Genomic DNA, 13,146 nt, shown 5'->3' with positions numbered 1-13,146 from the left:
TTGATAACACAAAGTTTGAATTTGATTGACCAATCAGGATGAAAGGGATAAAGGGGCATTTCTTTGCTCTGATTGGTTCATCAAATGATTTATCAAACTTTTGTAGCATCAACCGGAACGCATTTTTGGATTGCGTTCGAAAATCTATTGATAGAAATAACTTTTGATTAGCCAATCAGATCAAAGAATTCTTTATTCCTTTTGAGTCTTGATTGGTCCATTAACCGATATCTTTACAAATAGGTTTTTAAACATCAGTAAAATGATCGTTTACATGTGAAAATTAGATCGACGTAACGTGAAAAAAATATATTTTGATAAAATTGATTACATTTTAAAGAGTTTATCTCTTTATTATATATATAATAAAAGGTTAGTTAAATTTGTCAAATGCAATTAAGATATTACTTGCCATTATAAAGAAATATAAACTAGCTAACCTAATTTCTTAACCTATAACTGGTGTCAAGTGTCAAATCAAATATGCAGAGATATGTGTGCTAACTTTTATAAGTTTTGAAAGCACTCTTCAAGAAATCTCTTTGAAGAAATTTAATATTATCTTAATATTACTTTTTCTATATCTGGAAAGAAAAGCATTTATCTAATAATACAATCTTTTATCGTCGTATATCGTCGTCCGATTACTTTGAGAAAGAAGAATGAAGATTTCAATATTTAATAAAGATGACTGTGTATTGCTAGTAGGAGAAGGCAATTTCTCATTTTCTGTAGCATTACTGCGGCACAATTTAAACATCAAGCTTATCGCTACTTGTTATGAATCTAGCGTGAGTCAAGAGACTGCAAAAGAAAATATAAAGTATCTTCAGAACAATGGTTAGTAAATCATATGAATCCATCTCATAATAAAATTTTGCAATTAATTGAAAGAGAAACTTATTTATGCTTTTCTTTCCAGACATTTGTGTATTGTTTAATGTAGATGCTACAAAATTAGAAGAATGCCTTGGATTAAAATCTAAATTATTTGACAAAATTATTTTTAATTTTCCTCATGTTGGCGGTAAAATGAGAATAGAAAAAAATAGGGAGTTACTGAAAAGCTTTTTTGTGTCATCCCAAAAAATGATAAAAGAAAATGGTCAAGTATTAGTGACATTGTGCAATGGCCAAGGTGGAACACCTATGGATAATCCCAAGAGACGTTGGGATGATTCATGGAAAATTGTAGAAATGGCTGCACATGGAAATTTTATATTAACGAAAGTAGAACCTTTTTTGTGGCAATCTTTTCCAGATTTTGTTGTAACAGGCTATCGCAGTTTAGAGAAACAATTTTATACAGCAGGCTCGTTGACACATTTTTTTAAAAAGGGCAACCCACCTACACTATATAATATTACACCTAACAATAAAATAGACATCTCTAAATACATTATAAATAATATTACATGGAAAGAAGTAACAAACAATATCGAAAATGAATCGAATTATGATGTCAAGTGTATTTATCCATGTATTTTTATATTTGATCTAACTTTGTCTACTGACACAGATTTTAATACACCTGAATTTTATAAATCAATATATAATTATGCAGGAGCTATCATAGACAATATTGATTTTATCGATTATTATTTATCTCCTATTGATAAAAAGATAAAAAGGACTTACAGAATAACTTACAAATCAACTTATATACCTTTATATAGAAAGAGAGTTATTGAATTGCATCAAGATGTAATCTCGAGTTTTATAGAAGACAACTTTCAAGTTGCTATCTCAAGATAGCATCTAATGCAAAACTAGCTAAATACACAAATCATTAAAAAATAAAGCTATATATCATTAAAATGGTACATATGCGCAGTTATTAATTTATCTCATTATATTTAAGATACAAATGGAATTATATATTTAAAATATGGAATTATAAGAACCAAGGCGCGGATATTATTGATGCATGAACTTATTATTGTTATATATTAGTAATAATGTGAATTAAATATGTACATTTTGGATTATTTTTTTGATCAATCTTTAGCATGGATATAAATATGTATATAAAGATTATGTATTAGATTAGAATTTTAAAACTTGATATACATAATATTTTGTAATCAAATTTTAAATTAAGGTTGATAATCAAAACAGAAGACAAATGTACAAATAGGTGGTCTACAATATTAGTTTGCACCAATATTACGCTCCTTATTTGTCAGTTTTCTCACTTAATTGTTAATACTCTGAGCCTATTACTTTTATTTTCAGATGCATTGCCTTCGCCTTTTGAGAAATATCGTCGCGTGCAATATAATTCAAGGACAAAGTTACAAAATTATATTAAATAGAAATAAATGCAAAATGTCATACAGAAACTTATTTAGGACATTGTCTGTCACTACATGTGTATATAAGGAGAAATCTATAGCCAAACCATTACGTAGTATAAAACCAAAATCAAAACGCGATACTCTACAGTCTTTTATTGATATAAAACAGGTAGGAATATTGTCTTGCATTATATTTAAAAATAACATCAAATTATAAATTAATACAAATATGTGACTGTTAGATAAGAACAATTGGAGGAAAAGGTGGAGATGGTGAAATATCGTTCTTACGATTGTGGGTCAATGATCGAGCTGGTCCTGATGGAGGTGATGGTGGGAATGGTGGTCATGTAATATTTGAAGTAAGATTGATGAACGTAATTAATAAAATATAATATATATATATATATATATATATATATATATATATATATATATATCTCACATCTGACAAAGATTGTGTAATATTTACTTTTATTGTATAGGCAAAAACAAATGTGAAAGATCTTGGAGATATACAATCTGTGATTAGAGCTGAAGATGGCGAAAAGGGGTATACTAAAGATTGCTTCGGCAAAAATGCGGAACACAATGTAGTAAGAGTACCCGTCGGGACAATCGTGCGTGATCTAAATGGAAGAATATTAGCCGACTTAGATCAAAATGGAATGATGTTTATTGCCGCAAGAGGTGGTGCCGGTGGGCATGGAAACGCTTTTTTTAAATCAGATACTCAACAGTCACCAGAAATATCCGAATATGGCGCGATCGGAGAAGACTTGCAATATGTGTTAGAATTAAGAAGTATGGCTCACATTGGATTAGTGAGTGTTACATGTATAAATATTCTCTTCCTAATTACAATTATTGCTATGATTTTCCGTTATTTCTTTATTCAAAAAAATTAATTTTCAAGAATACAATATAAAATATATAAAAATGCGCACGCGTTACATTTTTGTTTCATATTTTTTTATATGAATTTGTATATAGATTGGTCTACCAAATGCTGGTAAAAGTACACTTTTAAGAGCTATAACCAGAGCTAGGCCAAAGATAGCAGCATATCCTTTCACTACTCTGAAACCTTACATAGGCATGATACAGTATGATGATTATGAACAAGTTGCAGGTAATTTGTATTTAATACAACACAATAAAAACCGTTCTTCTCTTTTTTCTCACTCTATTTTATCATTATTTGTTTCAGTGGCCGATATGCCCGGTCTCATAGAAGACTCGCACAAGAATAAAGGACTCGGTATAACTTTTCTCAAACACGCGGAGCGTTGCGCCGCTTTAATATTTATTTTAGATGTTACTGTGGACGAACCATGGATAGCTCTAGAAACTCTAAAATATGAAATTAGTCAGTTTAATGAAAGATTAAATGACAGACCTCATATCATTGTAGCGAATAAAATGGATTTGCCTAATGCTGAGGTGAGAGCAATCAAAATCTAAAATTCTCTCTCGTTTTCTGTTTACTAGTTATTGCCCAATTAATTTAAATGTCAATGGTAGAAAGAAAGAAAAGTATATAGTAGATGTAATAAAAATTTCGAGTGATTTTTACAATAATAATTGCAATTTATATTTCAGATTAATTTACAATTACTCAAGAAATATATAAATTTGCCAATAATTCCTATCTCTGCCAAGCTGGGTACAAACATTTCCACTTTATTAAAAGAAATTAGGATACTGTATGATAATCTTAAAACCAATACATCGGAAGAAAATGACAACTCTATTGTATAATGCATTTTGATAGAAAATGCAAATAAAATGTTTTTATTACAATAGCTAACATCTATTATAACATCTAATATAAACATTACGAAATATGCAAAGTGCATAATTCTTTACATTTTACTTGCGGCTGATTCAAAATTGTAGAAAACCACCTATTTAAATTTGTATATTGCTTCCTATAATGTGGATCCAATACATCTTCGTATAAAGGCAATATTGCGATAAAAACAAATATATCCGCAAGAGTGATTCTTTCTCCTATCAAATATGTTCTCGTATATAATGTGTTGTTCAATGTTGTTAAGGCACAAAGAACATCTTCTTTAGAAATCTTTGTGTTTGTTTTCATTTCTTTTGACACAGAAATGTCGAGTGTCGGAAGCACCCAGCCACTCACTGCCGGTAAAAGGTGGTTTTGCACATAACTTATCCATTGCAAAATCTGGCTGGATGCAAACAAATCATCTTCACGCCGTAGCTGCGAATTTGATAAAAAGAACGCGATAGCATTGATATCGAATAATGTAACATCTGCTGCTTTTAATATTATATTGCTAGAATGTAATTTATCATTTTCGATTTGCTTAATAATCAAACATTTGTTGCTATATCGCGCGATTATTTGTGCCAATTTACATTTAGTGCTCCCAATGTTTGTATAAAGTATCAATTTTGATGATGAGTCCATATCAATCGATTGATTATCATTTTCTAAAGTCTTAATCTCATAAGTATCATTAGTGATACTATTTTCTGGAAGCAGATATACAATTTTTTATTCTACAGTATAAATTATATACTAATAATGCAAAATATTTCTACACTTACCTAAAATTCCAAGTTTTTGCTTGGCAAACTCATTAGCACTGTTTATTATTTCGTTTAAACACGCTATATTAGTCCCGGAAGCTTGTGCAGATTCAGATTTTCCACCTCCTTTGCCTTGCATCGCAGGCGCAATCACTTGGATCCATTCGTTTGCTTTGAGTCCTTTGGAGATCGCAGACTACGAATAAATTTGTTCAACATTATATTATGCAATTTCGTTTATTTTTTATCGATATGGTTCTCAGACTAAATCTTTTTACCTCTGGCACAGAGCTGAGAGCAAATATCTTTCTGACATCGTGATCGACACTTATAAGCAAGGCGCTAGTTTCTGGTGATAAAACTCTAATCTTCTTCAATGCTGAATCCAAAGCTTTTGTATTACTGTACGCTTCCAGCACTTCAATTAAGACTTGGCATCCAATTTTGGACTGTATTATAGATTGAGCAGTTTCTACAACCTTGTTAGCGATAGCTGCCTTTGCTGCTCGTTCCTTATCATCGAGAGACTTCTTTAATTCTTTCAGTGTGGCACGCATGTTATCCTGCATATAAAGACAAATTATTTGTGCAACAAATTAAAATATTATTATTAATTGAAATAAAAGTTTTAAATGTAATTACCTTTCTCCATCCAGGAATAATGGCATGCGTTATTTCATCCGTTAGTTTCACTATCTTCTTCACATATTCCTTAGAATTTGTACCAGATTTGTCAGTTTCAATCATTTTTTGAAGATAGGATAATTGATTTTGCAATAATGTTGCTGTTCTGAAAGCTTTGGCTGCTTCCGGTCCAGTGAGCGCCACTATACGTCTGATACCTTTAGCAATCGCTTCTTCGCTGGTTATTATAAAATTACCTATGTGGCCAGTGTAATGTAAATGTCTATAGAAAAAAATGATTAACTTGAAGAAGCGAGCGATCAAACGTGTATCTGAAACTTTATACTTACGTTCCACCACAAAATTCTACGCTAGTATTAAGACCAGCTGTACCGAGAGGATCCATTTCTAGACTATCAACCGGGATGCCCATACTAATAACGCGTACCGGATCAGGATATGTTTCTTCGAACATTGCACGACAACCCACAATATTTTTCGCAAAAGCTAACTTACTCTCCTTGGAATAAATTTTCATGTTCTTCTTAATCATATCAGCGGTAATGTTTTCCGTATTTTTCACTTGTTCTGTTGTCATTGGTCCTATTGTGAAGATACAATATATATTTAGATATATATTAAGATTCAGTATATCATATAATAAGAATAAATTTGTGTAATATAATACAATTTACGATATTTTCGATAACGTACCTTTGTTTGTAAAGTCAAAACGAAGTCTATCGGGTGCAACTAACGATCCTTTTTGATGAGCTTCCATTCCCAGAACTTTTCTAAGCGCATAATTAAGGGCGTGTGTGGCGCTGTGATTAGCCATTATCAACCGTCTGCGTGCCGTATCCACATTTGTATGAACTTTATCTCCTTTTCTTAATGTACCCCCGCCTACGGTACCGATATGTAGTACATAACCAGCTCTTACTTGAACGTTTTTCACACGAATCTCTGTAGCCTTGTACAAAATAATGTAGCAATATTAATAATCTAATTTTTGTTACATGCAATTAAAAGTGAATCCATCCTTGCATACCTCATCGTCGACTTTTACTAAAAATCCCTCGTCGTATATCTGTCCTCCTTGTTCCGCGTAAAAATTCGTTTTATCTAATAGAATTCCAACTTCTTCGCCAGAAGTTACTTGATCGACAAAAGTCTTAGCCCGTCTCATTGCGATCACAGTACCAATACATGGCGCAAACTCATACTCCTCATATTTAACAGAACTAATTACCTCATAATTATATTTAGGAGAATCGTCTGTAGATTTGATACCACGTTCTTGCAATTCAGTAATGGCATGGACATCCAAATTTATTTGGTCGTCTACTCCACCAGCTTTATTTTGGGAAATTAACTAAATAATTGAGAAAATATTTTTAATGAATATTTAAAAAAGTTTCATTCACATGAAATCAATAGAATATTTATTACAAAGCAAAATATATATTATACCTGCGCTTGTTTTTTAGATTCTTCATAGCCAGCCATGTCGATTTTCAATCCTTTTTCCTCAATCATTAATTGAGTGAGATCTATCGGAAAACCATAAGTATCATACAAGCGCCATGCGACATCACCTGGTACAGTATCGCTTGATTCTAATTTCGCTATTGTTCTATTTAACAAATTACGACCACGCGATAAAGTTTTCAAAAATTGAACCTCTTCCTCATTCACGATATCGATTATACTTTGCGGATCTTTTGTTATTTCTGGAAAAACTTCTCCTGTAACAAAAGGTTGACTTTAGAAATAATGCAAATAATAAATACAGACTTCTCTCATTATGATAAAAAATATTTTACCAAGAAGATCTACAACTACATTCACGAGAGATCCAAAGACTCCAGGCTTAGCATTTAATTTTTCAGTCGCATAACGTACGGCACGTCGTAAGATTCTTCTCAGGACATATCTATATCAAATAGAAATTTCGTATTACATTAATTAAAAAATATAAAAAAAGATAAAAAGTTATAGATAATCTTGCTTACCCTCTACCAGTATTATCAGGCATTCCTCCATCCGCTAGAGCGATTGTGATAGTTCGAGCATGATCTGCCAGAACTCTATATGCCATATCGATTCCATTAACATCATCAGCCCCTACTTTACCTTGATAAGGTGGGGCTCCTGTAGCATTTTTAATTGCAGCAAACAAAGGAAAGAATAAGTCAGTATCGTAATTAGCACGTTTATTCTGAATTACTGATACTAATCGTTCTAAGCCCAAACCACAGTCTATATGCTTTTTTGGTAATGATCTAAGACTGCCATCTGATTCTCTGGAATATTGACATAACTCATTAATTAAATTGTTTATTAAACTTGAAATAATTAAAAGTTTATACATTATATATTATATGAATGAGTTTATAAATATATTATAGAAATTATAAATTAAATACCTATTATATTGTATAAACACCAGATTCCAGATTTCCAACACATCAGGATCATCCATATTTACAAGATGAGCCGCTTCTCTGCCACCAATACGATCGTAATGTAGTTCACTGCATGGTCCACAGGGTCCAGTTTCACCCATTTCCCAAAAATTATCTTTCATATTGCCTGGTAGAACGTGCGAGGCAGGTATTCTGCAGATTTATATTACTAATTTACACATTTCAAAATTTAAAAAAAAAAAAAAAAAATATATAGTAAAAAATATATTTAAAAAAAAAAAGATTATAATATAAATTTAAAAAAACTACAGAATGTAAAATAAAGTATAAAATTATTTAAATGGATATTTAAAATAATTATATTCTAAAATATGACTATAAGATAATACCCAAGAGAAAGCCACAAGTTTTTACACTCATTGTCTGGTGCCAATCCATTCTTTTCATCACCACCGAAATATGTTACATACAATCTATCAGCTGATAGTTTCAATACATCTGTTAAAAATTCCCAAGCCCAAGCACATATTTCTTTCTACAAAGATAATCCAATATATTCTTTTTATGAATATAATTAAAATTATTATATATTAAAATTTGAGAGATAATTATCAATTTTTTCCAATCAATTCTTAATTGATTACCTTGAAATAATCTCCAAAGGACCAGTTTCCCATCATTTCAAAGAAAGTATGATGATAAACATCTTTACCAACATCATCTAGATCATTGTGTTTGCCACCAGCTCTAATACACTTTTGACTATTCACCACGCGTACCCATTTTGCCATATCACTATTAGGATCAACTGTTCCTAAGAATATCGGCTTAAACTAAAATACATTTTTATAATAAAAGACACAAATTTATCATATAAAATATTAACAAAGTAATTGTAGCAAGAATTACAATCATATTAATAATAATAATTAACCTGATTCATTCCAGCATTCGTAAAAAGCAAAGTTGGGTCATCATGAGGTATTGTTGAGCTTGAATGTACATATTCATGACCCTTGTTTTTAAAGAAGTCAATGAAAGCTTGTCGTATCTCATTTGCTTTCATGTTGATTAATGTTTTAATATCCTAGATTTTTCTTCAACTCTATTCTATAAAAGAATGATAATATATTATTGAGATATCAAGATGTACATATATATTGCAATAGTTTACCATATGGTCTCGAATTGCATCAGATAAAATGTGAAATAATAAGTTCATTTATCGAGCAATGACAAGAAATACTCTTTTGGTAAATTGTATAATTGTATTTTACAATACCCAATAATATATTAAATTTATATATACAAAGAAAAAAAAATTCATGGCAATTTGATGCAAAAAAACTTACTTCCAGGTAATACGAAAGTCTGAGCAAACACAACTGACAACGTGACAATTGTATCAATGAGAGTACGTGAAAAGAGAAAGGCAAAAAAAAAGGAAAAAAAAATTCAGATCACATTCCAGACATATCACTCGTGCTTTCACGAGCTGAAGGTGGTGAGCCGGTAAACGGAAAAAAAAATCATTGTATCGATATCGCATAAGCTAAAGATACCATTACATGTTGTACAACGAGCTTGTCGATTGGTTATTGCATAGAAATTTCTAGGATTTCGAAAGTTTTTTTGCTATGGTACCCAATCAATAGGTCTGTCAAATCTTGTCGAACGACAAATATAAATGCCGTACTACGGGCTCTTTTAGGATTGCAGTTACGCATTGACCAATCAGAGCAAAGTAGCTTGTCGGCTGATTGGTCAATCCACAATCATCAATTGTAATTCCAACTCAATCTAGTAGTATAATACGGCCTTTAGGCTGGACAATGATCCCCATCTCCCTCCGTTTCCGTCATCTGTTAAGTGTTGGTTAGGTTAGGTTGGTCGATGTGTATGTAGATGCGGATAAACAATAAATAAAATTACGCAAAATGCCGTTTATGGTAGGCAAAGAGCCCGTGCGGCGAACATTGAAATATCTGATGTCCGGTCAATTAGTATTAAAAAATAAAATACAGATATTATCCATTAATTACAATACACATAGTGAACATCATAAGGGTGCAAGGTGAAGTTTCAGATTATGCGTATTATAATACTGCATCATTTACCCTTCGTAATTTTTAATGAAAATCTAATTCTTATCTTTGTTTTTATAGAGGTTTCATATTTTGGCATTTACCACAGCTGCAATACAAAAATCCAACTGTGCAGATAGTTACTTTTAAAAATATGACACCTTCGCCATTCATAAAATGCTACTACGGTAATTTAATTTTGTTACTTTATGAACAAGATTTATATTTAATACAATTCGGAGAATAATTATATAAATTCAGATATACATATTCTACAATGTAAAAATTATAAATTTGCAGAAGATGGAAAAACAATGTTAATAGATATAGATAGTAAATCAAAGGACGAGATACTTCAGCATCTTATAAAAGTAGTTGGAAAACCAAAATCAACTTTAATGCAAGAAACTAAAATCAAGGAGAAGAAGGATAATCCAGCGAATTTTGGAGTAGGTTGCGAAAAAAGCTGTATATGTCATATCCCAGGACAATTGCCATGTCCTGGTATAGTACCTTTACCGGATCATATGCGTGGAAAGATTATAATAGAAAGATTACAGAATAAGGAATAAATAAGCTGTCTGATATTAAAAATTCTTGTTATAATTGTATTATAATTGCATATATGTATTATATACATAGAATTTATATGTATACATGGTCCTTATTTATTCAAAAACATATGGATAGCGAAAATAATTTGCCCATCTCATATACTTTTTTACAAAGTCTTTCACATATATGTTTATTATAAAAAAGATTTCCATATATTATGAAAATACATCAATGCTAAATATTATATTATCGAAGACTTGAAACTGTAATGTTTCTTGTATTTGCTTGTTTTTAGGAATCAATATTTGTCTATTCTAGAAATTTTTAGAATTGTATTATTTAAAAATATGTATGAACATTACACAATATACAAAATGTATATAAAATCTTTTAATATAGCAAGAAATATAGAATTTTTAATAAAAACAATATTACAAATGCCTAGATTATTATAAATTAATAATATAAATATTATGAAAAAAGAAATGATATAATGATTTATTATTTAATAAATGAAAAAATAAAATATTCGAAATATGACTATACATGAATTATCTTCTTGGTTTATGACGACTATATGGTTTGTTGTGATGGTAATAGCTTCCACGACTATGATAACGTGTAGAAGTGGACGGTTTTTGATTTTCTGGTTTCTGATAAAGGTGTATAATTGGCGAGCCTTCCAATGGTTTATTCAACTCAAATTCTTCCTCGGATTCTTTCATTAATTTAAGTTTTGCTTCAATTGCTTGAATTGCTGTTTCAAGACTGCACATAAATTGTGTTTTTAATAATGAGAAGATTTTGTTTCTAATCATTATTTTTAAGTGTATAAAACCTTGTTACCTTATTTTTTTATCTTCTTTCTTTGCACCAGCTAAGGCAGGAATATCTATTTTTGGCTTTGGTTTCTCCATGTCCGACTAAATAAAAATTGATTACTTTCATGTTCTTTTAAGTGTGGTTTTGAAATATTTAAAATTATAAAAGTTTAATGTGTTTTATGAAATAAATGATATAATGCATGCATAATTGAGAACTTATATAAAAAATTTATATTTGAACAATTATGCATAATATAATGTGAATATATTACTATATATATTATATTATATACCTCGGTGACACTATGTGCCCATCTGACAATAATATTTTTAGCTCCAACTTTTAGGTTATGTAATGCATCCTTTGCTGTTTTGGCATCTTGGATTGTTTTGTAAGTAACAAATGCGTATCCTCTTGGCTGACCAGCTTGAGGCCCCGATCGATGAAACAGCAGGTCGAACTTTTCGATTGTGCCATATTTTTGGACAAGTTTCAGGAGTTGGTACCGATTGACAAAAAGAGAGTTAGTTCTTCTTTTCAAATTTATTTATTATAATATAAAATAGAATAAATTTGTTCTCTATTAATAATATAATTCTTTAAAACACTCTTTTCTCTAAATATATAAAGTTCATTAAAAATATATTATCTAAATTTTATAAAAGAGAAATAAATGTATTATAAATATATGTAAATACTTACTCATTAATTCTTAAATCTAAATTGCCTACCCATAAGCGTCTATCTTCGATTTGATTTGATTTTATGGGTTCTAATGGCAAAGGAATTTTATCTGGCTATAAATAAAAATAATATTATTATATAGTTAAGATATCTGTAAAAATATTATTTTATAATAAAAGCAAAAAAAAAATATTTAAAATGCTTTTGAGATATTTTGGAATTAGTTTAAAAATAATTATTTGATTATAACCCTAAATATCTACAAACTGCTTGCTTTAATATGACGATGTAAATTTATTTATCAATTATTTATAAATAATCATGAACCAACTAATTTTTTCTTATCAATAAATAAAATACAATAAAATTTTACCTCCATTCTAATGAGACCGAGGAATGGACAGGTGTCGTCGAATTGATCAAATTAATACCGAGAAACCTTAATTTTCATCAGTATTGATCGACAACTCTAATCAGTAAACAAGAAACATCGGTCTCTTCTCTCAGATGTTTCAAATTATTCGTGAAACCTTACGAGAGTAATATAACAGTTCATTGCTAAAGCATTCGTAACATTTGACAGAAAATTCGTGAAAAATTGGAGAAAATCGTGTTCACACTATCACATCCGAGAGTTATTTCCAAAGCGTCGTAAAGATGAAAATGTATGAGAAATCAAATATTCCGTATGATTTCGCATTTTCCAAAATCTGCTGCACATAACTGTATTATTAATCCCTCGTATTGATTTGTACTTTTTTTTTCAATCGCTAAATAAGATTATATTGAAACCACCGTGTGCAGTTTTGCAATTGCTAAACCAATCCAATGTTTTCTCTTGTAGAAAGCACTGACCTAGTTTACACCATCAGACTTTAATATGTACCAAATACTATTCTGGCCAATCACAGCCATTTTATTTTTTAAAGAAATGGCTATGATTGACCAGTGTAAAATAAATGATGCCTATAAAGAACAAACTATTGGCGTTTTCGAATGGATGGGTTAATCCAATCCGGATCAATTAATCATTATATTTTACTATGAATCCAAATCACTCATTGGCAGAAACAATGCAATGAC

At 30.2% G+C, this 13,146-nt stretch overlaps 4 protein-coding genes across 11 annotated transcripts; 2 read left to right on the top strand and 2 right to left on the bottom strand.

Annotated features, from left to right (window-relative positions):
- Positions 1-250: 250 nt before the first annotated feature.
- LOC126848089 (mitochondrial ribosome-associated GTPase 2) lies at positions 251-4,102 on the top strand. Of its 5 annotated transcripts, XM_050588664.1 has the most exons (7): positions 1,681-1,820; positions 2,236-2,466; positions 2,540-2,659; positions 2,783-3,121; positions 3,291-3,429; positions 3,508-3,740; positions 3,900-4,102. In XM_050588664.1, exons 1-7 carry the CDS (start codon positions 1,818-1,820, stop codon positions 4,056-4,058), a joined length of 1,224 nt encoding a protein of 407 aa, XP_050444621.1. In that variant the 5' UTR covers positions 1,681-1,817; the 3' UTR covers positions 4,059-4,102. The 5 variants fall into 5 exon arrangements, 4 of the variants coding, with proteins under 4 accessions (XP_050444620.1, XP_050444619.1, XP_050444621.1 ...); XM_050588663.1 differs by lacking the exon at positions 1,681-1,820 and adding an exon at positions 251-372 and having other exon boundaries at positions 3,291-3,740; XM_050588662.1 differs by lacking the exon at positions 1,681-1,820 and adding an exon at positions 714-840 and having other exon boundaries at positions 3,291-3,740.
- Positions 3,867-9,481, bottom strand: LOC126848088 (alanine--tRNA ligase, cytoplasmic). Of its 3 annotated transcripts, none has more exons than XM_050588658.1 (15): positions 9,268-9,481; positions 8,850-9,025; positions 8,560-8,748; positions 8,305-8,450; positions 7,916-8,107; positions 7,502-7,792; positions 7,313-7,422; positions 6,960-7,234; positions 6,538-6,861; positions 6,201-6,459; positions 5,837-6,089; positions 5,505-5,769; positions 5,141-5,425; positions 4,881-5,058; positions 3,867-4,805 (listed from the first exon to the last, which is right to left on the bottom strand). In XM_050588658.1, the coding sequence occupies exons 2-15, from the start codon at positions 8,979-8,981 to the stop codon at positions 4,135-4,137; spliced, it is 3,570 nt and encodes a 1,189-aa protein (XP_050444615.1). In that variant the 5' UTR covers positions 8,982-9,025; positions 9,268-9,481; the 3' UTR covers positions 3,867-4,134. The 3 variants fall into 3 exon arrangements, with proteins under 3 accessions (XP_050444615.1, XP_050444616.1, XP_050444617.1); XM_050588659.1 differs by lacking the exon at positions 9,268-9,481 and adding an exon at positions 9,090-9,171; XM_050588660.1 differs by having other exon boundaries at positions 4,391-4,530; positions 9,268-9,473.
- A 276-nt stretch (positions 9,482-9,757) lies between these two features.
- On the top strand, positions 9,758-10,653 carry LOC126848092 (probable 28S ribosomal protein S25, mitochondrial). Its single transcript, XM_050588667.1, has 3 exons — positions 9,758-9,989; positions 10,081-10,187; positions 10,300-10,653. The coding sequence occupies exons 1-3, from the start codon at positions 9,853-9,855 to the stop codon at positions 10,569-10,571; spliced, it is 516 nt and encodes a 171-aa protein (XP_050444624.1). The 5' UTR covers positions 9,758-9,852; the 3' UTR covers positions 10,572-10,653.
- A 218-nt stretch (positions 10,654-10,871) lies between these two features.
- Positions 10,872-12,994, bottom strand: LOC126848091 (probable RNA-binding protein 18). Of its 2 annotated transcripts, none has more exons than XM_050588665.1 (5): positions 12,437-12,994; positions 12,082-12,176; positions 11,672-11,909; positions 11,401-11,477; positions 10,872-11,322 (listed from the first exon to the last, which is right to left on the bottom strand). In XM_050588665.1, exons 1-5 carry the CDS (start codon positions 12,440-12,442, stop codon positions 11,106-11,108), a joined length of 633 nt encoding a protein of 210 aa, XP_050444622.1. In that variant the 5' UTR covers positions 12,443-12,994; the 3' UTR covers positions 10,872-11,105. The 2 variants fall into 2 exon arrangements, with proteins under 2 accessions (XP_050444622.1, XP_050444623.1); XM_050588666.1 differs by having other exon boundaries at positions 11,672-11,885; positions 12,437-12,992.
- Between the last annotated feature and the right edge of the window lie 152 nt (positions 12,995-13,146).

Source organism: Cataglyphis hispanica, chromosome 3 (assembly GCF_021464435.1).
Source record: "Cataglyphis hispanica isolate Lineage 1 chromosome 3, ULB_Chis1_1.0, whole genome shotgun sequence".
In the NCBI taxonomy this organism is placed as follows: Eukaryota; Metazoa; Arthropoda; class Insecta; order Hymenoptera; family Formicidae; genus Cataglyphis; species Cataglyphis hispanica.
Note: the sequence above shows the minus strand (reverse complement) of the source record. Positions and strands in the feature narration are given on the sequence as shown.